We start from the raw sequence: 27,931 nt of genomic DNA, 5'->3' as shown, positions 1-27,931 counted from the left end.
ATATTTTGTTGTTAATTTATGCGTGTCAATAGTTGAGCTAATGCATACAGTAAACGGACGTAAGCGTAACATGCAATAATACATCTGTACAAAGAATGGACGATACTGTTAAAATAACGAAAGATTAATTTGGCAATATAATCCGATCTGATTTGGTTTGTTGCAAGATACAAACAGTTAATGCGCACGACGATTTAATTACGATAAAAATAATATATATACAATGGCAAATATTTATCCGAATGCAATGATTAATTTATAGTAACAAAACTGTAGAAAAAGAGTTAAAAAGTATTGAAAATTTTATAATGTATTTTATATTACCAACTCTTAAATTGGCCGCAGATCGATTAATTAATATCAAATATCATCGATATTAATTTTCCAAAAGTTTTTAAACAAGCTTAATGTAGAATTGCCCTGATCGATAACGTGAATTATTTTCAATGATATTATCGTGTGTGCATATGCGCACGTGTGTGGAGAAATAAAGTCGCAAATAAAGTCGCCCGTGCCGATGCGCGCAGCACGCGATATGCCACTAGCGCATAAATTTTGTCTCGAATAAATTCTTTCGCCCCATTATCGGTCGGGTGTTTAAATGGATGCCGCGATATCGGCGACTAATTGAATTGCACTCGCGTCGCCATCGACTACCGATGTTGCATCCGCGGCGATGTGCTTTAGAACGATCGAGCGTTTACACGCAACACGCGCGTAAAGTAGCACAAAATTGGGCGTTCACGCGTAAAGTAAAAAATTTCACGTAACTTTCGCGCAAAGCCGCGCATAGTTTGGACGAATCACCCCAGGCGAGGCAACACACGCAGTTCCGCGTTGCCTCTTCTGCCACAACACCTGCTTGTTTATCCGTGGTGGCAATGGCTTTCGGTAATTAACGGAACGCTTATCCGTCACAGGCGTGTAAATAATTTAACATTTTAATAAATGCGCTTTTGCAGAACTGGGATACGACGACATATAATGATAATGATATATACGATTAAAAATATCAATATGTATGTTCAAAGGTTTACATGAATTATAAATTATATATATAGATATATTTATATATCCACATACATATGTACATACATATTTATGATAGTATCCCGTATGATATTTTTATGTGTTATACGAACGCATTCACGTGATGATCCGCTTATGTTTTACGACCAAATCTCCGAGAGATTTCTTTCTTGAAAGGACAAGTCAAAAGACTACTTTCCCCCTTAGCGCAGGGCGAATTTCGGAGCTAGCGCCGGTAAGACCGGTATTTCGATTGATTTGTCAAAATCAATTTGAAGCTCGGCGGCGTAAAGCGGGTTTTACGGGGCTCGAAAACGGTACCCGATTTGCAGTTTCTCGCACGGAACACGCGTAAACGCGAACGCATCTTCGGACAAGTGTCGCCCTAAAGAAATCCGTGTCCTGCCCCCTCGTCTTAGGGCGTCCGGATACATTGAATCGATAAATTCCAAGCAACGCTTGTCTCGCGCGAAAAGCGAACCGCAATTCAATTACCGCACCAATTTTGGCCTAAGTTACCTAGTGAACGCGTACCATGTGTAACAACCATTGTTTTACTTCATGGTAGATGTTCTCTAATGATACCCCGCGATGGATTGATCGACGATCCAAGCGTTAATATATCCTGTCCATTATTCAGTGATTTACGCGATATTAATTCACGGTAATATAGTCGATTGAAAAGGGGAACGCTAAAAAAAGGTACGAGATTGAGTACAATGACCTTATAAAAGATGTGTGGGGAGGGTCGGGAAGGGTCACGAAGGTAGGAATATTTTTACCCTCATTTTCGGAGGTAAGGACACGTAGACAGCGCGCGCGATCGTGGGAGTGGAAAAGATGACCCCATCGTTGGCCACACAAGTCAATTTCGTAAGCATCGTCCGGAACCTGTAACAAATCGCTCGTATCGCCCCGGCCCCGGTTCGTTTCGACAGCGCCGAGAGAGCACGGGCGCGTTTATGGCATGGAAAATCAATCGTCCACTTGCGCAGGTTGCGCTCTCCCTTCCCCCTTCGCCCCTCTCTTTTCCGGATTCACGTCCCCCTCGACGAACACCCCATGCACCGTCGCTTTGAATCTGCCCTTACAAATATATCGTCCGAACGCCCTTAAACACGCCACCCCTCCCTGGTTACGTACAAGGATGCAATCTATATAAACGGAATAAATTATGTACCCCAATGGGTCTCGTTTCGTTCCGGTGCACAGAAATGAAGAGCGCGTCGGCGCAACGTACGGATGAATATAAACGTGCGTTCTGAAAATCGCGTAAAAGGTTTGGAATTAAATACGTGCTCTCTCTTAAATTAAAACGAGATTTTAAATTTGAAAATTTGGTTTCGGAATATTAGTAAAAGACGTATATTCGTATTTTTTAAAAACTGCATGGCAAACTGACCTAGTAACTTCCTCACCTATCATAGTCCTGACGGTATAACTCGTCATTTCCCTGAATTAAAAATGTGTCTACAAAAGAATTGATATACATATGTATTTTATTTTTAAAGCTTATTTGCGAAGATAACAAAGCTTGACTTTGTTACCTTTCACAAACAAGCTCTAAAAGTGAAAGCACTTGTTATATTATAAACGATATACTATTGACACAAAAAATTTGTCAACACGTCAAATCTGTAAATCATGATCCGTCACGGCGTGGATTCATAAATCAATGTATATGTCGTGTACCGTTTAAATCTGACAACGTTAATCTCTTAAATACATCGATATGTGTCTCTCCGAAATTAAGTTTCAGTTCGCTTCCGTCGACCAGCTGTGTGACTGATATTTGTTGAGGGTACGAAATTATTCTCGACATCGTTGAGCGCAAATAATACATACCGAGTGCATCCCGATTCACATAAATATTAATAGCGCCGTTGAACAGTGAGACACGTAAAACACAGAAAATGACGCCGGTGGTTCGAGGAAGAGATTTGAATCTATTTCGCGTGACAGCAACGCGATATTTTGCATCTACGCGAAAGGGGGATAAAGCATCAAGAGATTGCGCGAAATATTATTATCGATACTGCGATACACGTCGATGTATCATTAATGACATTAAAAACTTGGATGCGTTATACACGTTAATGGACACGTTAATTAGACATTCCAGTTGATGTTATCAGCTCCGAGAGAGAGAATTTTACAGTCGTGACACACACACACGCGGCAAATTTTATGTGACTGATCGCAACACAACAACGGATAACATATGCAGAAAGTTTCGGGCTTGTCGCCAACTTACGTTTACAATTAATTCAGAGGATTCGTGATATCCGATGTGGTGTTAAAGCGACATGAAGTACGAGCATGTTAGAGCTGAGCGTATTATACTTCGCAAAACAGCACTTACACGCGACATCATAATTAAGGAGTAAGAATAGCCGTGTTTCACCGCGAGGAACATATTTCTTTACAAGGTATCGCGAGTTTTTTTGAATTTTAAATTAGCAATCAGAGATTACGATCCCGACAATCGTTTTTGCAACAAAACACAAACGAGACGCTCGTCGCACGATGTATAAAATGTTTCGCCCAGATACAAAATATTTTCTAGAAATAGCGGAGAAATTGAGCTCGCAGTCAGACGGCATAAAATGATTCTGCATCGCGTGAATTATTCAAGACAATATTCTCTGTAATGCGACGGAACGCATTTCCTGGTACGCGACGGAATTCAGGATTACTGCGAAGAACCGCAAAGAACCGTAAGTCTCTCATGAATCTCTTCGAGTGAGCACACGTCCTATGCTAACAATAAGTTCCGATTTTTCGACCTATCGACCATCATTATATAACGCACGCTATTGAATCGCTATTCAATCGCTAAATTAACGACACATGTCATATTATATGGACAAACGAATTCTCAAAATTGTGTTTTTAAAAAAATTCCTATTTATAATCAAACGTCAAACTGTATATGCGCATCCGATCATTTTTACCGGAACATTCTACGACCCTGAACTTACGATAAAGCATCATTGAGTCTGCAAACAGCAACAAATCCTTCATCGATTCTTTTCAACGCAAAACATCGCGCGCGCGAACGTTACACTTCTCGTTGTACACTTTTATCCTTCGGTTTTAGAGTCGAGTGTAAAAGTCAGCGGACGAGATTCTTCAAGCAGAGAAAGATTCTCGGAGAGAAATGTGCTCTCGCACGTGGCAAATATCAAACTTATCTGGAGATGTTTGAACACAGCCCCCGGGAAGTTTGTGCGCGGACTCGCAAATCTGATGGTGAAATTCAAATACTACGTTTTGATTACCCATAAAGTTCTTCGCCCGTCATCACTCGCGTACCTCAAATCCGCGCGCGCGTAAAATTCGTCGCGGCCCCGGATTCGAAATCGCTTTCAGCGGATGCAGTCAAGGAATGGTTGCTGCCAATGTGGACAGAATCGAAAATCCGTACAAATCTCTGTTTTATCACGCCGCCGCCGCGCGCCGTCCATATTAGGTATAACGCACCGTGTAAATTTTCTACGGAGCTTCAATTCGCGAATCTCTATTATACACTATTTTCCGAGAATGCGGGAGATTAATTACTCAAATCGAGGACCGTCTGTAAAGTATTATCTCGCTCTCGCAGGGTCTGTTATCACGGGATGAGAAATGCTAATAAATGCCACTCTCGGCGCCCAAAATGGTGTGCTGGCAGTGGCTGTTCGCTCGGAGTAAACTTACGTTTCAAGGAAAGTTTGGCCAGGATCAGCGGGTGGCGCGGCGGGAGGCGACCCGTTCCGAATTTTCCTTTCGTTTCGTAATTTATGCCTCGGATAAGACGCACTACGTCGCTTCACGGCAAAAAGGGATGACAGGCAGCGGTATTTTTAAAGCGCAACTCGACTTAAAAATTCTCCCGGCTCACGTCTTCTAATACCAAAAGCCTATATATTAAAACTTTACGCCAGACCCGCGAAGACGAACGAAGCGCGCGAGTTACTCATTACCCGCGATAAAGAAAAGCCTCGACTGTATCGCGCGCGCGCACGCCGTCATCATCAAACAAGAATATCTCGAAACTTTTCCGCGCGCCGCACATTGTGAATGCTCGATTTTGCGCGCCGTTTCCGCACTACCGTTTAATTAAAAAGAGATTGGCGGCGACGGCGGGTCGTCGAAACACGAGAGGGAACACGTGGCTTTGGGGTTCCCGATACTCCCGCGGGATTACGGTTATACGCGACGCGACTTGGCAAGCGTGTCTGTCAAAACGCTTTTTTCCACTTTCGTCCCCACGGCCTGGCCACGGATTGCAATTGCCGCGCGACGGCAATACCTCCATACATTCCGCCACTTCATACTCGTCATCTGCTCCCGCACTTTCATTGTATTGCCCGCGTTTCGATTATGTCCGTAGGCGGAAAGGTCTCGTATCGACAAAAAAAATCTGTCGTGCAAGCTAGCATTTCAGAACGGTAGACATTACACTCTCGAAAAAGAGTTAGAGTTCCGAGAGAATTTCTAGCATTAAATGTAACAGTCTAGATAAAATAACGGTTAATATTAAAATTCATAATTGGTAATTCGTGACAGAATTTCGCATCGGATAAAATTCTTACTACAAAATATCTATGTCAGGATTTTTGTGAAAAATATGAGTGCAATTTTAAGAAGCTCTATGTAATATCGCAAAAATTGATATTAGAAAAGTATTCCTGTGGGAAATGTCGAAAAATGTCATCCCGGATTATGTTAATATTAATATTTTAGCACGTTGTTAACGTCACAATGCAAAGAAACGTGATAGGTGTAAAGATATGTTGGCATACCGACATCGAGCAAAGAATTCGGTTTGCCGCAAGTCACGTCACATCGCGTGCACTCCTTAATAGATCCATTGTACGCCCCCGCAGGATCACATCCCATGGAATTTTACTGCTCGCTATGACTCGTCGATATTTCGCGTTACCCTATATAGCATCGTACGATGGAATTAAAGCAAATAGAAGGAAAATACGAGCTCTTACGATCATAAATTAAAACAAAAAGAATGTTGGATCGATAACTATATATAAACAAAAATATTTGCGTTTATTTTTTATATCTTTTTCATTAATTCGGATAAAAAATTGGTATTCTTCACTGTGCTATTATTTTGCGCAACTAAATTATCCTTCAAGAGAGAAGACGGGTGAAATATCCAATAAAAAATATTGCAACTGCAAAACGTTTTTCAGATAAGTTATTTGTACACCAATATGTTTTACCTGTTTATCCAGTCATATCAGTCATAAAATAATATAAAATAAACTGCACAATGCAAGCAAAATATTAAATAAACTACATCAAAGTTACTTTTTTGAAGCGTACCGTTGATAAAATAATATTGTAAATAATCATGTAATTGAAAATATCCAACAATGCATTACAATCATTTTCGTTGATGATACTTTTTGTTCTTTATTATATGTATTTGATGTCAAAATAATTGCGGCATTCATTATTAAAGTAGAAAAAAATATATTATTAAATATATTTTCCTTCTGAGAGAGAGAGAGACATTGATATTTAAATATCTAATAAACCGATATGAAAGGATTATCGGAAAGTGTATAACTCTGTATCGAACAGGTAGTAATGAATGCCGTGCGATCGATAGAAAAAATAATGGATAACACGATGTGGCTTTATAATTCATATAAAACATTTAAATCAAACGGCAAATCGTAGGAAAAGCAACGGACCCGCGCAACCGTCTAATTAATTGTCGTTATAAGAAAACTCCTTCGCATAAAAACGCTGAAAATTAATCGATTATGCGCTTTAATCGCGATATCGTTTTGAGAGATTGTGCCGACGTGCGAAATTCACGGCGGAGATTTTCTTAATCGGGAATTACTGGATAAGGCGTAACTAATAGTACGTCCGCGACAGGTTGTCGATAACGACGGCCACCAATGCTTAGCGAAGGACTTAGCGTTAATTAGCAATCGGACCACCCTTCCGCGACGGGTCTCTCGCGATAAAAATGCGCGGACTCCTCCGTTCGCACAAAAACCATAAGACGAAACGCGCCGTGTCTCCGATACTAAACGGACCTCGTTGACCGACATTTAACGATTAACGGTGATCGTTGCGATTTCAGCGAAACCACGCTTGTTACAAGAAATACCGATTACCGCGTCGTGCGCGATATAATTTATTTGCTCGCCTATATCGTGGAAGAGAACACGCAGAAGAGTCTTCCGGCCGGGCGACAAAAGATAATTACAAGTTGGACTGCACATGCCAATTATGAAACAACTCTGACCGCGAAGGTCAGCACAGTTCTGCAAATGATAGGGAAACAGCGGGAAATGCGAAGGAATCACGGCATAATTATAGATTTTAAAGGGGCAGTGTACGGGACCCGCCGCGAGCTTCCGCATCATAAATAATACAACTATACTATCGTTGTTCGGCGTCATAAATGAGCCAAGCTTTTATGTTACACCGTAGTTGAGAATGGCCCTTGCGGTAATTACGGAGTTACAGGCCATTATAACGAAGGAAGGAAGAGGGGGTGGGAGGGCAGCACACAACGATGACGATAATAAATAATATACCTGCACACACACAACAGCGAGCGCCGAGCGTCACCTTCGTACCCCTCCTTCCCCCCCCCGCCGCAAAATTAGATACATATTCCGCATTTGTACGGTATATACTTTATGTTACGTAATTAAATCAACAAATTCGAATAAAATTGAATCGCAGATATATTCGCGCAACGAATGTTGTTTCGTTTAAGAACGACAATCACATGCGAATAAGAATCGGGATGTTGTACAGAGGATATACTATCAATATTCTATTTTTCGATGTATCTATTCAAATTCGCGTAGAAATTCGATTGCCACAGGGTCCATGCCGCAAGGGCCATTCTACGGTGCAATCTTCCATAACCGATAAGCATACGCGCACGAAAACGCGTTATTGAATGTTTGTGAAAAAGTTTTATTTACTGTGATGCGATCGCGGTAATCTAATAAAAGCATAACTCGGACTGTATGGAAGTACAATTTCGGATATTACGCGCAAACACGGCTGTTCACGGTAATAAACTGTAATGAACGCAATACGAAATTGCAATTGCGCCAAACCGATATGGATCGATATACTTAAATCCGACTCTCGTAAAAAAAACATCGAAATAAAATATGTTATTAAGCCTGCGTTTCTCGATTATATTTATGTCAGCCATTTTCAAGATTAGTAATAGAATTAGAAAAAGAGACGCGAAAATATAGGACCAGTTTTACAGTTATATGTATCTCTTAAAGATTGAATGTTGAAATATTATATTTCAGTATTTGTAAAGAGCGCATTGCAGCGTGTTTCGCAAATTCATCGAAACATCCTGTGACCTCGATTTGCATCGCAGCTGCGAACCTGGGGGGGGGGGAATGGATTGCGCGAATGAGTCATAAAGACGCACTGATCCTAATTAAACGATAATCCCGAACATAAAATACGCCCCGACCGAGGCAACGGACTTATACGTACGATAAATCGCGCGGCACGTTACTTCAAAGAAATTATTTTTAGAATTTCGCAAATTGCAGTCGAGATAACGACATTATGACCACCCGTAGCTATAGTTACAACGGCCCGCTTTATAAGAAAGAGTCATACACACGTACACACATAGCTAGATTTTAATTATTTTATCACCCAAATATTCACGATGATGAAGGCTACTGGGACAGAAATATGCGCGCCGTAAATTTGTCAATTACATAGACGAATTGCAATACACGTTGATGTCATTTTCACTACTATATCATTTCGTGCAGTTTTTACAAAAGAATCTCGCGGCGCACAGTGTATATTATACAACTCTTGTTAAAGTATCATTTCGTTATAACAATTGTTTCTCTAGAAAAAATGATTAAATTGTAACAATTGCCTCGAAAAAGTTATTTGCGCTCGTACTTTTCGTTTTAACGCGTGGAAACAAAGTATTCCTAACGCGCTCTAATTTCTCGAACGTTTGATTGACCCAGAATTAGAAAAACTATCGAAGCTATCGAATGTCCCACGGCATTCCATTGCTCGAGTCGTTTGCACGGGTAACGCACCACCGATGCAGAACAGACGGTATTTGTCGCCGTTCTGGGATAACAACAGGTAGAGATTCGCGTATTTACGTAGAATCTCTACGTAAATTTGTGTGTGTGAAGCACTCAGCAGATACATTTACAATATAACACATCCAAATGACAATAGAAATTCAAGGATTTCGGAGCTACCTCGAGCGTAACTTGATTATATGTTTCAAAATATGCGAGTGCCACGTGTAGAACTCGGAAAGTAACGTAGGAGCTTACAATAATCAAATTCCTGAGAAATATTTGATAACACAATAACGCAAATCATATTAAATGCGGAATAAACTATATATAGCTGTAACGGAATACGATAAGAACTTTCAATCTGCGTATTTTGCTCCGAATGGCTCGGAGTTTAAACAATTTGACCTAGACATAACAAAATAATGTCAAGATAAAAATACAGAAGAATTAACGATAGCAGAAGAAATATAGGTTCATCTATTTCGATCGCAAGTCATTACCTCACGGTGCATCGTCTCACGAAGCAATCTTCTTTGAGACCAGCTCGCGATCATTCACAGAGCTATACCTCAATCGATCCGTTTCGCGTATTTGATTTTCAGCTTCCGCCATCATATTACCCGATTATCATTTCTTCGCCCCTGCACTTTGCACCCCAATATCTCGGTTGTCGCTTTTGCGGAACATTCTCGCCCGGAGTTAACCAACCTTCCCTCGCGGAGCCATATGGCATTGCGCATCCTGTCTATTTCTCCATGTGCGCCAGAAGGATGAGGGCGTCTAATCGTCCTCGAGAAATTCAATTTCGACGATGCCGATGGCCAGCCTAACTCCGAAAGACGCATTGGTATCCAGGTCAAAGACCTAACCTACCGCAGCCCTCTCTCGCGTACTTCGCTTCGACCAAAACTGCCAGGCCACGGCGACGACGACGATCGATATACTCGCGTTCCGAGAAGCTCTCCTTCCGCGCGCGAGTTCAAGAATCTCAAAACTTTCGCATCGATTTTCCTCGATCGCGATAACGTGTCAGGCAGTCGTCACGATCCTGACCCAGGGTATACGACACCTTCGTGCAGCTGCGGATTAATTGCGCTCCGTGATGAATCGTGCTCGTCGCAATCGGCTATGTCACACTTGAAAAGATATCGACCTTACAATACGCGGAACACTGAAAAATTATATTCGCACGCAACTTAGTTACGACAAGTTGTATAACTTAAAATCAAGTCATAACTTCTTCATATTAACGGGAAACGTTTTCATTATTACTTCGAAGCTTAAAATAAAAGTGGAATTTCGCGTAAAAAGTAGTACAGAGTTTTAAGATAAATGATATTTTCCATACACAGCGTTTCAAGTCTTCCTGGCCAGTTCTTCCACTTAAATTCCTAATTAAAGAACTTTGAGAACTTAATCATATTTTTATTTCAAATTCATTTATCTTTAGCTGATTTGCTTCTGTTACAGCCGTGTGATTCTGATGTTACGAATATTTAATTCCCGCATCAGCCGGCAGCGGAGCATCGTAAAATCGAATGCTCTGTGTATTCTCAAAGGTTATGGTCGCGACAGACGTCTATAGCAAGACGCCATAATAACCCTTGATAACATCAAGGGTGAAAATAATTTCGCTCCGGCTGTCCGAGGTGGATGCATATCGACGTGCGTTTGACGTCGTGGATTAGACGCCTTACGTAATAAAGTACGAACTCGGCCGGCTTATTTACGCGCCGCCGGGGCGCTAACTGCTGAGTATATACGAAACGTCTTTTGCATTTTCAATGAAGTTGTCGGGTGCAACGCCTACGGAACACCGACGGCCAAGTGAGAACAACGACAGCGGGACAAATTATTCCAACGCACGCCACGTCCGTGCTTTAGACGTGCGATATAGTCGCGAAAATTGCAGGGACGACGATACACGCAATCAATATAAACGCGCCCGAATTACACACATCTAACGACGACGGTCGAAAATTTAATGCGGCGATATTTATCTTTTTCGTCATTCTCTCACTCTCCCGCGCGGTTGGCAAACGCTCGTTACCGAAATACAACATTTATTTCACCGCGCGGGATTGCGGCTATAATTGCGAAATTAGTTTCGGATTTTCATACACCAGCACTACCGTTATCCAGTTTGTTCCAACGACCCAAAAGCCCAATTCATGACAAAATAAATTTATTCCGTGGCCGAATCCACGCCACGGCCGGTACATATTCCGCTCGTCTAATTTCTGTCACTGACGAATTCCATTAACCGCTTTGAAACATTCAGAACGACCGAATTCTCGGACACAAGGATCTTCCGGACGGAAAATCGATACCGCTGATTTCCATGGACGATATAGGGAGTGCACCCTCATCCTCGGATCGTGATCGACTTCGGTTTCCGTGCCGTCGTGCTCTTAACCAGCCAGCGGGACAGCGGTTACGCGACAGTAAATTCTTGCGTGGTTCGAGAATACGTAATTGGCCAATACACGAAGGGACGAGGTGGAAAAGGGAGTACGAGAGAGAGAAAAAAGGAGGCGGGAGAGAGGAGAGAGAGAAAGAGAGATAAGAAAGAGAGAGAGTATATATAGAAATATGGATGGCGAGCTTTCCGACAAGGCGGTAATGTTGGACCGTAGCAAATGTAGCCGTTAATTGCAATTCCCATTTACACGAAAGTCGGACGTACGGATATGGCGCGTGTATGTAATAGGGAGCGTGTAACGCGTTCACGCGACTACCATGTGAGGATGCACGTTAGCGGCGGCGGCGCACACGTGTTACGGGTTACGGGTGTACGTACTTATATACGTATAGGTACGCCACATATACCTTAGGTTTAATTCGCAGGGCGCGGTACCACTATGTCTTCCGTGCCATGGCACGACCTTTCTTCCACGCACGATTCATTTATCCCGTTCCCGCTGCCGCTACCGCTGCCGTAGCCGCGAATACCATGGGCGTTACATTCGGTTGCGGGGCGCGCGATATTCCGTCCCGTAAGTGTTCATTAGGGCTGACGGTATTTCGCAGAAATGTTAACGCGGCGACGGCGACGGCGACGGCGACGGCGATAGTAGATTTATACGAAGCCGGAAGGATGTTAGGTCCCGATATGATGGTAGCTAGCATAGCGTGGCCGGGCGCGGTTTCCGCGTGCGTCCCGACGGTTTGACACGCATTAATTAATGGTCCCGCGCTATCTGGGTTACGCGTTGATTCATAATTAATCTATACGACGATAACGTAACATTTAATATTCGCATACGTCGCCGGTCGCAGCCGCGCGGATGAAAAATGTGTATCGCATCGCGCGGTGTGAACGCGTCGCGCGTAGCGTCATTATACGATACCCGTACCAAAAATCATCATCAATCTGTATCGTCGGTCGCACACTTTCTACCCTGTCGAACGCGATGACGTTCTACACGCCCCCGATCGATTAGTAATGTCGGCAATCACGCGCGCGACGCTAAGTTTTAATACCGCTTGCCGTTGCCGTTACCCAGCGTCACGATATATTTCGCACCGTCTTCCCACGTCGTAAGAATAGCGCCTTGCCGGCTAGCTCCACGTACCATCGGCAAGGAGATACAAATTGAAAAATGTGAACTCGACTCTCCGAGCTGCCGAGCTTGAGAACGCAGCTCGGAACGCGCGGCGGGGCGCGGCGTCTTCTTCTTCCACGAAGTAACATCCGCTTTTACTCTGGCTTTATGCGTTCCGCTATCTGGGCAAACCAGGAGGAAGCGAAATAGGACATTGTAAAATTCTCCGAACGACCTTTGCACCGATTGCGGGATTTAAACGACTACCGCTCTGATGCCACGAGGACCTGCCGACTCTCTTCCGAGACGCGTTCTCCGAGTCGTATATTTCTCATTAACGAGTTAACGACACGCAAAACATCGAGAGAGAGCTCTCCTTCTCACTCCGCCTGCTTTTCCAATCGATATTAATTCCCCGGATAACTCCTCAAAACGATATGTGCCGAGAGGTACTTTCGCGCTTACACCGAACGTGTTAATGAAAACTAAATACGTGTGTCTATTACCTCCTCTGCTTCCGTAGTACGGAATTAATTCAGAGATAATACGATCTTATTGTACTCACGCTCCTCAAAAACTTACGAGTTTATACGGTTTGTAGAAATTCAATATGTACGAGGATATGAGAAAAATTACACAAAAAATAATGAAGACAAATTAGTGGGTTTAAACATACAGCAACGTGTAAATACGATATATAACGATATGAAGTTTATAAATGATACCCATGGCAGATTGATGAGACAGTTTAATGGTTAAATACGACAATATGTAAATACATTAATGACATAAAGTATATATGAATATCATCCCTGGCAGATTGATAGAACAACGGGATACCGGTGTCACAGTTCGTTATTCCAACAGCTCATCGAATTAATCCAAAAAGTCGAGACGATTCGCCGGGGAAAATAAATGCGCCGTATATAATTCTTTTATTTTTCGCCAACGAGATATTCCGCGAATTTTCATTATCATTAAAACCGCACGTACGTTAAGAATTCAGAACATATATTTCCGCGTATTTGCGTTAGCGTGGAAAGTCCATCGCGAACGTTAATTAACGTTTTCACAATTTCCCATGCTATGAGTTTGCACCGGTCAACCCGGAAAGCCTTGCACAATCGAACTTTCGTAACGAGGCTTTCGATTTTCTACTAACGTTGCTTTGTCGGTTGCGGGCCAGGTCCAATTTTTTTCCATTTCCATTTGTTTGCAACTTTACACGTATTATTACCCCCGCATACACAATTTCAAATACGCACAATGTTGATGGATGCACACCCCTTCGCTATAATATGCGGCGAAAACGATCGATATAACATTTATAGCCTATGCAGCGACCGGGAGTCAATGGCAGCATTTCTCCGCGAGACTATATTTATACGAGCGGCGATCGAAAGGTTGAAGTAATTTTGATGTCACGTCTCGCGCGCGGCGGCGCGGCGTTGAATAGCCAGAGACCGGCAGAGACGCTGTGTTTACCGGAAGTCTCTTAGGTATAGTCTCTCGGCAAGTTCTCGTGCGCGTAGCCGCTATTTTCCTCGCACTAAAAATAAGTTATTTTCCTTCTCCGTATATCGATACTTATTTTTACGCGCCCATATTTTTACATTCTTAGTATTATATAAGTTTAATAAAGATCGCGCGAACGACCTAAGACCTCTCCTAGTTTATCGAAGCAAGCATTCGACAACAACCGTGTACCGTGTATCCTCGAACTAGACATAGGTCGGACGTGTACTCACCATAAAGTCCCCCCGCTGTGGCAGCCTTGAAGACAACCCATATGAGATAAGCATAGATTATCCGGCCGCCCTTCCACGCATCCATGATGCCCATGGCTTTTATCGATGCCCCTTTCAGAACCACTTCGACCCTAATCTAACTCAATTGACGTTGATTAGAACCGCTCACGCACTCCCTCGACTCACGTACACCTCCTCTCTCCTTCTCTTCCCCCCCTCGCGTCCTGTGCCCACGGATCGTTTCAGGTGCCTAAATAGTGTCGCCGTACCGACGAATTCGTACGGACTTCCGATAGTCGAGTCCGATCCGATACGAGTATCCCACACCGCACATATCTCCCTCTCGGCCGAATCGTCGTCTCCCTGTTTGTTATTCGAGGATCAGATCCTCCGTCCGTGCGAACAGCGGACGAATGGTCCACAGCAGCGCGAATTTTTACGGTACCGTGACAGGGCGCGATACCGCGTACTGCATACAGGAAGTTTCGTTACACTTACGGATCAGACGTGTAACGACAAGCGTCGGGGGCACGAGATCGCGGGCACGCGATCTACCACTCGTGTTATACGTATATATTCGCGCACTGCTTGAGAGAATGAGCATGAGCAGGCGCGCGCGATATAAACGAAACCCGACGAGGGAGGAGTTACGAACAAGCGCGATATAACGGAGCCGACACTTTTCACATTCACTAGGTTTGTGTGCGTCGTGTTACGGGCGCACGAATACACTTATAAGCGCACGATTGTACTTTAATCTCATTTTATTTAATTAATTTCAACCATTTGTTTTTTAAGCGTTCGTGGATTTATATATATATATATATAGATTCGTTTCTTCCTATATTAAATTTTTTTAGCCTCGAGTCTACGAGCTTGCTTCCGTGAACTCCGTGATCTTACGGAAGTAAGAGCGCTCGTTTCTTTTGATCGATTCGCGAGCTAAACCAGATCGTCGGGATGTACACTGATACGGGAACGGGCAATATCCGCGATATCGCGCGGAATCCGTAACCTAATACGGCGATCAGAGATTGGATGTGCGCCATTGACGATACGCTGCCGCGACCGTTCGTGCGACGCACGGATCGCTTCAATTATTATAAATGAATCGCGGGAGCGAGATGCAACCGTTTTGCGCGGGCGGGCTCTTTTTGGGATCTCTCAACCACGTCGTTCCGCCTCGCGTAATCGCGCGGTGGAATCAGCCCTCTGTGAAGAAGATTCCTCGGTATCGTTCAACGGAGCGGAACTAACGGCCGAACTTTCGCCGACGTTACGTCCGAAAGCATCACTCATAGGTAGAATCTTGCGCGGTCTTCCACGATGCACTTTGAAAATCCCCGCGAACTAACACTGCCAATTTTCCGGGCAAGCTGGCCCCCGAAGTCTCGTTCAACTTCAGAAAACCAAACTTCTCTTCCACCACTCGCAAAAAATTCCCAAAATTTGCGCGCCAGAGACAGTCCAGCGTTCCCTCGAAACGTTCACGACATCTTGTTGGAAACGTGTTCCGTTCCTTTTCTCGTCGCTTTCTCCTCGCTCGAATCACAGAACTCACCGCTTTGTTCAGGGCTAAAAAGCGAGCGATTTGAAGTCGCCGTTGACCTCTCTCGGAAATCAATGCGAAAACCCTTGATCCGACGTCGACCTTCTTCTACATGACTGCCGAATCTCGATGTTCCTGTGCCTCAAAGCAATCTTTCATGTGCTGTCTAACCATTTTAAAAAAAATTTCGCCGAAGTCACGCCGGAGTCCTCTCCGCGTCGAGCGTTTCTCGTTCTTTTGCGTCAATCTATAGATTCAGCGAAACATTTACGCATCGATCGTCCGCGCACTTGGATACGTCCATCGTAATCGCGCCAGAGAGACCACTGACTGGTCGCAAGTAAATCGGCCTTTGTTTCCTTCTTTGCGTTCCTCAGAAACGGATGGTGCCACCAGCTCGCGGCGCGTTAACATCCAAAGTTCAATCGCGGGCGAGCGTCGATACCTCGCTATACCATGCGATCGCGGTATTTTAAACACACGTGATACGCGAAGTCACGACGGATTACAGGCGCGTCGCGTGTATCACTGTAAAAGTAAAGCCGAGACTAGTCGATACGGAAAGTGGACTCGCGAGTTTGACTATACGGGTAAGAAGAGAACGAATGCAGGACGCTCTAAGGAGTAGGAAGAAGAAGATGTGAAGGAAAGAGAGAGGAAAAGAGAAGAGGAGAAAAGAGACGAACGGGACGAAACGCGCAAGGCGGGAAAGACTGTGGGGTACACACATCCACGGCTGGTCGTCGAACCGGTTTCCTTCTAGAGATCGCAACCGGCCAATTGGAAATACCACTGACAACGAGTCCGTCGACCAGCCGTTTTACGATCTCGCCGATCGCCGCGGCCGGAGATCCAGATAAAACACGACCGCCGCGTCGCGCTGAACCGAGTCGAGTCGAGCCGAGCTGGATACGGTCCGACGGGCGTCGATCGCAGGGAGCCTCTGCTGCCGGCGGAATCGCTAATGTGCCGGCGAGAGCAAGAATTTCCACGATGAATCGAGAACGAGTACACGCCGAGTTGACGTCAAGGAATGTTACAGATTCCTTTGCCGCCTGAGCTTGTTAGACCAGAACTCCGTGGATTTTAATAGATTAGCTAGAGGGATATATATATATATATATATATATATATATATATATATACGAGTTGCTCTTTAGTTCAGAAAGAAACTGCGATATAGTTCGCTTTTTATTCAACTACCGTTATACCGCGTAATTATTAATAAATTGTAAAAAAGCTCGGAAGTATATCACACAAAGTGGGAAGGATCTTATACAAAATGTAACAGTTCTCTCTCGGATTCTTTACGCTTTCAAAATGCAATAATCAAATTCTGCTCGCTGGTCCGCCGAAACTGCCACTCACGCCGGCTGCGCGATTTTTCAACATTCGACACGATCCAGAACTCGCGCGCGCATTTATTTTTACTTCCACTCCGACGAGCACATGCAAATACGCGCGGGCATGCAGAAATATTGTGTTGCGTCAGACTGCGATTAACGGCTGCTACGTAAGCAGTAATACGTGTATTATTCATGCGGCAAGTATTGTCGATTGATTAACAAACATGGCTTTGCACAGAAAACGATTATTAATTTATAACCCCCACGGGAAGACGACAAGAAACCAATTACGTCCGCTGAATTTTTCCACGCTTCGAGATACGTTTTCCGAACTGGCGAAATAAATTAATCGGTCGAGCGCGCGCGCGCGCGAGTTTTTTGCGCTATCGAGAGGAAAGGAATGTACCGTCGGCGAAGCTCGCGCGAAGATGTATACCATAAGTCATAACCGACGAAGTCGATATATAGAGATACTCGACAACTCCGGTTCTTACGGAGGCGCGGGTACGAGGCAATGAGCGACGATGCACAATACGCAACAAGAACGGTAATCCGACTAACTTTTAAGTGACACTCCGCTCTTTTGCTCTAAATTGGCTCTGAGCAATTACGCTCCGAGAACTCCTTAATGAAACCGGGAGTGGGAATGCACGGAGAACTATTGAAATACAAACGTCGATTAAGCAATAGGACTATTTAAGTGCATCTCGCTCTCGACCTACAATCGATCAAGATCAAGAAGGCTGACCCGGTTCGGCTCGACCGTCAATGAACGTATACTCTCAGCATATATAAATTCCCTTCATCTTCGACCGTACGTTTATTCTCAGCCATTGTCCGGTCATCGGGACGTTCAAGTGGGAAAAGAAACGATAAAAGCATTGGAGAATGAAAAATGTAAGCGCGATCCTCGGGACGAGCTATCGTATTCCTTCCGGACGGCAATCGACGTAACTCTCCGCGCTCGAGAAAGACGCTCGACGTCCCGTGATCGTCACAGTGATAAGAAGCATCTTATCATGGCGTCATGTATCATATTTTTCTCGAATTTATTGTTCCCCCACATGCCCCCCCTTATGGATACTCCAATCCCTCCTCTCCGACAGTTCTCGTCGCACTGGACCCTAAGACGGCCGTTCGCGCCGCTCGGTATTAGGATCGCTGACGGACGGACAGACGCGCGAGATCGGTAGAGGATACCGGAGACACGGAGGACGCCGCGACGCTGCGCGTCCCGCAGAATCACGATCCGCACTGGTACGCCATCGAGCGTTAGAGAAACTTCAGCAACCCTCCGACACATCCCGGCTCCCCACTTTTTCACTCACCGACCGAGTCGTATACACGTGCGGGGGCACACGCCTGTGTGGGTAAATTCGTACGTGCCACGCGTGGGCGTGTGCGTAGCCCCATCCGTTCGTGTACGAGCGACAGGAATACCCACACCGACGTAGACGCCATTCCAACGACGGCTCTCCAGCGATAGACTTCGCGCGCGCACACAGGGTTGGTCGAGGGGTATACGATCGGGTGCGCGAGCGCACCAGGGGCTAGCTCCCTTCCTCCATCGCTACCCTCCGCCGCCACCACTACCGGGCGGCACATCGACACGCTTTCCGTCTTTCTCTCAAGCCCGACCGAACTGCGCGCGACCATCCCTTTTGCGCGCGCGCGGTGTTTTCTCCCTCGTACCATCTCTATCTACCTTTTTTCTCCTTTTTTGTTCTTCGGGGAGAAGGACCTGCATGTGCCACATGACAATTTCGGATGAAAACATCGTCGAGTGGCTACTAATCCGTTCAACGGATGGGGGGAGGGGATTCGGCAAGTATAGCGGAGACCCGCTATCGGGCCGGTAACAAGCGCGCAAACATCCTCAGGTTGAAAAGGCGACTCTAAACGACGTAGCTCTCCGGATATTTGAAACCGAGAAGAAAGCCGTCTTTTCGACTTGACCGGCGCGGAAGTCGGTGAGCGACGACATCGGTGGTCGCCAGTATTCCGCGGCTGATTATCTACCGATGAGAATAAACGCGGGCGACAGTGATAAATTGATAATGACACGTCGACTCTTGAACCGCGATGCGCACGGGCCATGTGCGGACCATGAGGTCGGGAATTACGCGGGCAAGACTTTACATCCGAGCGGAATAACAAGCGCAATAACGATAATAATAAATCAAATTTATCGCGCGACAAAGGCAAAGAATTTGTTAACTGAAGAGACAAAAAGCGAGAGAGAGAGAGAGAGAGAGAGGGAGGGAGGAGAGAACGAGAGATGGCGAGGGGAAGAAGAAACGTAGGGAAATAAATCGTTCTCTCGCGGAACGTAGCAGCGGGCCTGGCTAACCGGTTACGATACGGGAAGCGCGGGATGTGCGCCGTGGTCGCGCATGCTGCTGGCACGGCGAATAAAACGAGAATAATTCGAGCGCTATTGGATAACGTATCGCAATGCCGAGATGGAGAAGGAAGAGCGCGTACAGCCCGCGCTCCATAGCGCGAGCCGTAGCTAGGAAATTGGAACTCTGGCTCGTCCACGGGAGTCGGAGCGAGGTCACGCTAGGGCCACCTAATCCAATGTTTTACAGGTTTACTGATTGCGGTAGAGTGCTGTACGACGCGACGCGGCCCTCGAGAGAGAGAGAGAGAGAGAGAGAGAGAGAGAGAGAGAGGCGGGGACCCCCCGACCCTTTCCGACCTCGCTTCGATCTCATCCTCTCATCCCGTTTCATTCACCCTCCTCGGTGGCATCCTACCTGCATCATCCCCCTCCCCCTCGTACCCATCTTCATCGTTCTGTCTCGCGCGCGCAAACGCTGCCCTAATTCTTCGACAAATATACGCATCATTGGACAGCCGTAGATTTACCAATCAAACCGATGCCTGCTTCCATACAGGACAGCGGAAACTCGATGCGGAAGCCGTGCGGAAGCCCGCACACGATTCGGAATAGCAATGAAAACAGACCTTTAAATCTGCCCGTATCTCGCTCGACATCCTCTACGTCTCGCCGTGATTCCCGATCGCCCGGATCTTTTTGATCGGTCAACGTTCCATTAGTGGACTCTATACGATACGACCTGATGGGGATTCTCTTTTTCAATGAACTCATTAACATAAAGACACACACACCTAATGCGTTACTGATTATCCAAATGCAAATTTGCATTGCTCAAGAAGCGAAATTGAAGTCAAAGAATTCTTTATCGAGTTTTTTTTACAGAAATCGAAATAGGAACAGTCGATAGTAATGGAATAGCTATAACAAATCATTAATCCGATATTATTGATATTATCGAAATTCTTAATTAAATATCACGTGATGGATATTACATTGTGTAGTAATATTCTTCGCATCTGATGAAATATTATAAAGATACGTTTTTTTCTATATTCATAGATTGGAATACTTCGTTATTTTCTTAAATGCATCGCGTCGTCGCGTCTGCCATTGATCCCGTAACTTCTAATTCAAGAAAAGCAATATATTGCTTTAGCCGTTGTCTCTCTTTCTTTCTCTCTGCCTTTTGCTCTCGCACCGAACGATATTCCCTTCCATCAAACGCTCCACTGCGTACGCGGAACATCTCGCATCAAAGATTATTAACGAACGCCATCGGTGAAAGAGACGCGCTTCGTTAAACCCATCGTGTTCATTAATCCGATCGCGAGGGAGGTACGTGCGAGAGTTTATAATAAAACTCTTCTCCCGACAGGAGAAGCGGGGACTTCCGTACAGGATAAGTGGCGGAATCTCGTTTCTATGAATTGAAAGTATCGAAAAAAGTGGAACAACGCGGGAACGCAAAAAGAAGAGAACGATAATGGCCGCTTCTTGCATCGCGCTGAACGCTGCGGGGATGGATAGATGGAGAGATGGATAGATGGATGGATGAATGGATGGCCGGACGGACGGCCTGGACGGACGGACGAATGTCCTTGCGCTATCGATTACAAGGATGGCTTGCGCGACAGACAAGGAAAGAGCGGTAAAGTGATGCAGACAAATGGTAATGTCATTACTTTTATCTACGGTGGTGGCGAAATACAGGCCGAGAAACGCGAGTACTTCGTCCAGAATGAAAGGGAGGAAATTATAACGCGCAGACACGAGGACGAGAATACGTGAAACCAATGTAATTATATATAACATAATTGATCCCAAGTTAGAAAATTGCATTTAATTACAGTATTGGATTGTATCGAATTTCTATAAATAATTTCCTAGTGCACTGTATCGTGCCGAATAATCGCTTTTAATGGCGAATATATATTTAGGAAAGGATAACTTATATTCTTGGTGAATTTTTTCTTTTCGAAAGAAATTTGATTTATAAATACGTAACGAGCGTTTATTTATTTCGGGTAATTACGGGCCATTTTTGCAACGAGGCAGGTATTAATGCTATGTTCATTTTAAAGGAGAAGAACTAGAGTTGTATATCATTTTGATGTCTCGCCGTTTCTCCTGATATGCAAAAATGATGGATCCCAGTGCGGCGGTTTACCCAAAGGGCAAAGAATAATATGCGGTTGGAATATATTATGAGCCGCGAAAAAAGCTTATAAAACAAATCCTAAAAGACTCCATTGAATAACCTGCGAGAAGTCTCAAATAAACCACTTATAGTTATTATCGCATATAATTTATAAAACGTTCACCATATATGCTCGTTATTATAACGATGTCACGCACAATACATCGGTAATAAATTTTCACCACTGTTAAAATATATAATCTTTCTCTAAAGCTCATTTTAAATGATCTATACTTTGCGTCAAAAAAAATTCAGGATATAATTTTACTTATATAATACTTATATATTTTGTAGTATATATGTGCATATATATGCTCGAACATATATCTTAAATATATGTGTATTATGATGCTTTAAATTGTCTAAATGTTTTTGCAGAGCATAAAATTATAGGTAATTAATATCTTGTCACGAATTATAGATTATCTAAAGCCGATTTCAAATGCTAATGTATAATAATGATTTCTATTATAAATGCTGAATACTTCTTTTTTTACATTCTTTAAACAATTCTATTATTTCGTCTGCATCACGTATTGGTTTTCTTGATCTATCTGGCGAGATAATTATGCAACTTATGAATAATTGATTACACACATTATCACGAACAGAATCGAGGTCCTCTATATTAATAATTGATATCGAGTATACGATTTGTATCACCTAATTGGATATGTTAATCGTATTTAGCCAACTGCATGAATATTGAAAAGACTACATTCGGTTAATGACACGTTTACATCGTTATTTATTTACGCGTTGTATTAAAAAGCCTGACGTTAATAATATGTCCGGAAGAGCAACGGTTTATTAATGCCCGTATAATGGGAGGCCGCCGCCGTGCGCACACGCGTACACATTGGCTGTCTATAAATTATTTATAAAATTAACCGCATCGGTCCGTGTAGCGATCCCCTAAAATCCCCATGACGCGAGCGTTACAGAGGATGTTGGGCTCTCCAGATCTGCTCCCGACCGGAAGCACGTCCTAAGACGATCGTCGCCCATGTACCGGGGCCGGATTAGGTTATTTAGGTTCCCCTCATAAACGTGAAACCAATTCATTCCCTTTTGCTATACAGCACGTTGTCTAACCGTAAAACACAGTTTTTCACTATAAATTATTTCTTATGCATAATATCCGTGGAGGAATAAACGCAAGATTTTAAATAACATCGCATATTCAGGAATCAATAAAAGTTATTATGGAAATACCATATTCAATCAAATAACTATATGCTTCTTTTCATTCAATTTTTATATCCAAATCTGAACGCGTGAATGTGTGGTCCATGTATGAAAGAAAGATTGTTGCAATTTTATCATTTTAAATTTTAAAAGACAAAATTTCTTTCTGAAAACATCTTTCCAAAAACTGCAACAGTTAGGTCGTTTTTATGAACAAAAGAGATAAAATTTAAAGTGATCAGCAGTTGCAAATATTCCTGTGCATAAAACTATTTTTAAAATATATCGAGTAACGCAAAATTTAAACAAGAGGTTAAATTTGTTTGCTCATTAGCGGGATACAGTTCATCCCTTATCGTTAACGAGGAAGTCATATAGTATGTTCGTGCGTTGATTGGCAGTGCAACGAATTCGTTTATTGATTTGGTTCAGCTTGCACTCTCAATATCAATATCGATATTTAATTGCGTCAATTATTTCATACGGCATTCAGTTTGCGCAAAGGCGTACAAATTTTTTTTTTCTTTGTTTCTCAAACCTCTCACAAATTCTGGTTTGTTGATCACGCATTCGTTAATGAGCGGGTAAAACATAAAATGCCGAATCGTTATTTGTCGTCCGCGCGCACAGTTTTTTTCCTCCTGGTAGCAACAAGCATATCCTCGAGCAAAACAATTTATTCGCGCACGTAAAATAAAATGGACAATCCGTGGGTTTGGACGCCGCGAAACGCGGATACTTGCACCGATGTGCCCAGCTACAAATAGTTTTTCATCACCGCATTCTACACGACAGACACTACGCTAATATACGCGACTTCAAAATCAATATAAAAACTTTGGACGTAGCTTTTAATCATTGCTGAGGGAAGAGCTTTCGCTTGTTATATCGCGAAAACTCTTCCGCTCGTAACAACAGCTTTCCTTATGACAGTCGTGACTTCCGCTCTTTCGCTCGTTGTCATGTGTCTCGGTGTTCTATCAAAATTTATTATTTTCTTCGGTTTTCCTATGTCGACTGTTTTTCATTTATATACAAAAGTATACTTAACATACTGTGGCAATGGATAATTGGGCGTTCGATAGATTCACTGCATCAATAACATCGTACCATTTTGGCGCAACAAATAGACGAGCAATTACCGATGCACCGATGCATTGAAACCTAACAAGAACCGGCCGGGGCCGAATCGTATTGCCAATTCATTCGCTCGTGTAGAGCTTCGCTCGTACGAATGGACGAATTGACGAATGAACGAATGAACGAACGAACGAGAGATCGCGGAGAGAAAGGTCGGCCAAGGGGTTCTCCGAAGCTATGTAAACTGCGGAAACGTGCAAATAAGTAACCCACAGCTCTCTCGCGGAGGTATAGCGGCCGGGGGCTTCGCTCTCCAATAAATTGTTCTCAGGTCGGAGGTTAGCGCTATTTCGAAGGATGAATGTGCACTAATATGCGCGCGTGAATAACTCGGCGAAAGTTTTCCGTGCGCCGTGGGAAAAATTTTCTCGTAAACGCCCGGCCCGATCCGGGAGGAGGTTACCAGATGAAGTATACTACTGACGAAACGTTACGAGTCTCTCCGGAGAACGGATTTTCGAAACGAAAAGTTACTCTCTATTGAAAATATACCTTTGCGTCATAATTAAGTATAAACGTTCATTATTATATCATCCGCTAATCCTTTCAATTATTTTACAGAAAAAAAATTTTACTCAATTTTGCAAAAAAATATATGAAGTACGGAACGAAAGATATAAGATATATGGCAAAAATAATAATTTTGAAAATGATTTAATTTTCTCGGCATTGGACAACTTCAATTTTTTTGGTTTTCTTCTATTTTTAATTATATATTCATATATTTTTTTCATTTATATAGATTTTATTACAAATAAGAACGAATATTTATGCTATAATCGTTTAAATGGGACAATATCAATTTGGATGAAATAAAATAATAGAAAATATTACATCATGTATATAAATGTGAAATAAAAGATGTTTTGAAAATTGCGCATTCGATACGCATTTCTCTAACAACTTTAAAATATAATTTCAGTTATTTTGAAACTCAATATGCCATGATAACACAATAAAGTCGAGAGGATTATACAATTACAAATAATACAATGATACTGTTGAATTCGCGATTTTATGTTTGCAAAAGCAGTATAAATTGAGTTTGGATTTTGCATGCAGTTAATTGAATCGTTCCCATAAGTTATCGCGGATTATATAGATGGATATGTGCATCGTAATCTCATAAAAATTTGTCAACGTGGAACAGCGGAAAGATCACGATATTTTCCTCGCTCGTAATGGTTAACGATGTCTGGCGAGGCAACAAAACGCCGCGTAATCTAGGGGACAATACGATCGGGTAAAATTTAATTTCGCGAAAGAGAATTCTTCCCGCCGACGCGTCGGCGTCGCGCCGTTGCGCGCTACATGGCGAAGGGTCGGCGAACGGAAGCGCAGATCTAAGAAGATAAAGGGTGTTCCCGTTGAAAACGATGTTTGAAACGTAGTTAATAAAATCGCATGAATATTCAACGTCGCGGAAATCGAAGTCCCGCGGGATCGAAACAAAAAGGTCGACGCATATTTGCCGTTACAAGCTCTCCTGCCGCCCCGGAAAATTGAACTTTCAGAATCCGCATGGATCATTTTTTGCCCGCTTCGCCCGTGGGGCGATTCTCAAATTGGACTTTCGCGATGAAATTTTTCCACCACGCCGAGAAGCCCAGCCCGATGATCGCTTTCATAAATATCGCTCTCAACGGCAGATTTTCTCTCTAAATTGCGCTAATAAATTCACGGCAAAATTAAATAATGCGAGAATAAATTCCCAATTAATGATCGCTTGTAATTAATTCCTTGTAACTAATCTATTGTATATACTTATTCGAAGATAACATGAAGAATTATTATGCTATGAATACAGAATCAATACTCACTTGTATAAACCTTGTTTGAGAGTCGATTATTTTTAATAAAGTGAAGTTAATACTGGGCACTAAAAATATAACGTGGTTATTGATAAGTAACTCAAGTCTTTAGTTACTGTTCATTAGCCGTACTCTATAGTTCACATCTCGCAAGTAAATTCAACCGTGACATTAATGTAATTTTATCGATCGACTGCTTTTAACCATGTTTTGACTAATTGATGTAATTTTTCTACCACGGTTCCAATTTCAACCTTCGTGTTCTCTCGATTATACACCTATGATCATGTAATCAAATTACACACCAACCTTCTAATTCGAAACTCATTTCATTTGAGGCTTTTTGTCCACTCAATTATGAAGCATCTATCTATATGGTTTAACGGAGAGCATGATGAGAAATAATTTTGATTTATCTTTTTTTACATCGCTGAAGATGGCTCAAAACGGAATCGAAACATCCGTATTATTATACATTATTAATTACAATTAAATATATTCTGATTACTCACGCACCAACAACCGCATTGTACTCTCAATACCCAGTATTAACTCTAATTTGTACTTTGATTTTATTATTGAGAGTCCTTTGTTAATTTTTCTTTTTATTCTTATTATATAATAAGATGAAATATAGAATAATATCTATTACGTGTGGTATTTAGGTATTTTGTTTATCAAGTTAATAGGCATCGTACCGCGTACCGCACACAAAACAATTTTTATACAAAACAATGATTAGCTATAATTTAATAATGAATATATTTTGCATGATAACAGATCACATTATCAAAAATTAATGAAATTTATCGTTGCGTGCTTAAATATAAAAATCAAAGTTACTTTTAAATAATTTATTTTTCAATTAATTATAATTAGTTATGAAACTAATTATGGAATCATTTGTGTGGTACGTTTACAATATTATATGTATGCTGATTGCAATAGCAATTGCAAATAATTCTAACAGTTATTCAAAGAACAAAGAACGGAAGAGTTTATTGACGAGAGATGAATGAACTTACCGACCGTATTCGTCCAATCCCGCCGGCATGGCACTACATTCAAGTTGACATCCGCGCTGAAGGACTGCTCCGATTCGAAGACCCGCGTCGATCAGGGAAACGCGGCTAATTACAAACACGCGCAAAATTATTAATAACGAACGCTCGACATTCCCGGCTTTCGACACTACCGACACTCGCTCGCGATTCGTATACTTACCTCGGTATTCCCAATTCTCAACGTTCTCCACTTTCGACATTTCCGTTCTGCGACACCCGATATTCCTTCGCACGATTCACATTTCGCTACAGTTTCGATCGCTGCTGATTCGATGTATTCACCGCAGGACTGTAACACATGATGATGACCAATCGTGCGATTTCATTACACATATGTAGATCGAATAACGTACGTGAAACGGCCGAAAGGAAATTCCGACGTCGCACGACGGGACGCAGTAGTGATGGGATTATGAGTATATCGGGAGAGAGAGAGAGAGAGAGAGAGAGAGAGAGAGAGAGAGAGAGAGTGAGTAAGAGAGACACGCTTAATTACAATCGCGCATACCAATTGATACCGCGATCACTTTACGTAGTATTATCCACCGCCGCTCGGTGTGAGAGAATACGCGAGACTGACACCGCATTCGATCGGCTATTGTGTATATATATACACGAGTGTATGACGCGAGAATCGAACTATCGAGTACGCGGCGACCTTCGATCGAGAGTTGGATCGCGCCGGCGGCCGGCCGGCTCGGCGGGTGACAACATTCAAAATACGCATACCTCATTACAAAACACATTGTTCTCTAATATCTTTTACGTTTGTTTCAAAATCCACGGTTATTCCTCTGCGAGTAGTCGATGTCGAAAATAGCCAATAAAGCATATGACATCGCGCACACATTCGGAATTCTTTTCTTTTAATATCTCTAAGTTTCTTTTTTTGAAAACT

The 27,931-nt window shown here is 43.0% G+C and overlaps 1 protein-coding gene across 5 annotated transcripts in view; it reads right to left on the bottom strand.

The window, feature by feature from the left end:
- Window positions 1-27,589, bottom strand: part of LOC143898988 (putative receptor-type tyrosine-protein phosphatase mosPTP-1) — a 269,365-nt gene extending 241,776 nt beyond the window's left edge. For 4 of the 5 annotated variants that reach the window (XM_077408870.1, XM_077408871.1, XM_077408874.1 and 1 more), the window contains exon 1: window positions 14,395-15,803. In XM_077408870.1, the coding sequence (XP_077264996.1) occupies window positions 14,395-14,488 (94 nt within the window). In that variant the 5' untranslated portion in view covers window positions 14,489-15,803. Of the gene's footprint in view, window positions 1-14,394; window positions 15,804-26,994; window positions 27,100-27,193; window positions 27,323-27,541 lie in introns of those variants that run through there. The other variant, XM_077408873.1, reaches the window with a different exon arrangement.
- Between the last annotated feature and the right edge of the window lie 342 nt (window positions 27,590-27,931).

The sequence above is a fragment of the Temnothorax americanus genome, unplaced genomic scaffold (assembly GCF_048541705.1).
Source record: "Temnothorax americanus isolate GAGA-0224 unplaced genomic scaffold, ASM4854170v1 Scaffold25, whole genome shotgun sequence".
NCBI classification, from domain to species: domain Eukaryota; kingdom Metazoa; phylum Arthropoda; class Insecta; order Hymenoptera; family Formicidae; genus Temnothorax; species Temnothorax americanus.
Note: the sequence above shows the minus strand (reverse complement) of the source record. Positions and strands in the feature narration are given on the sequence as shown.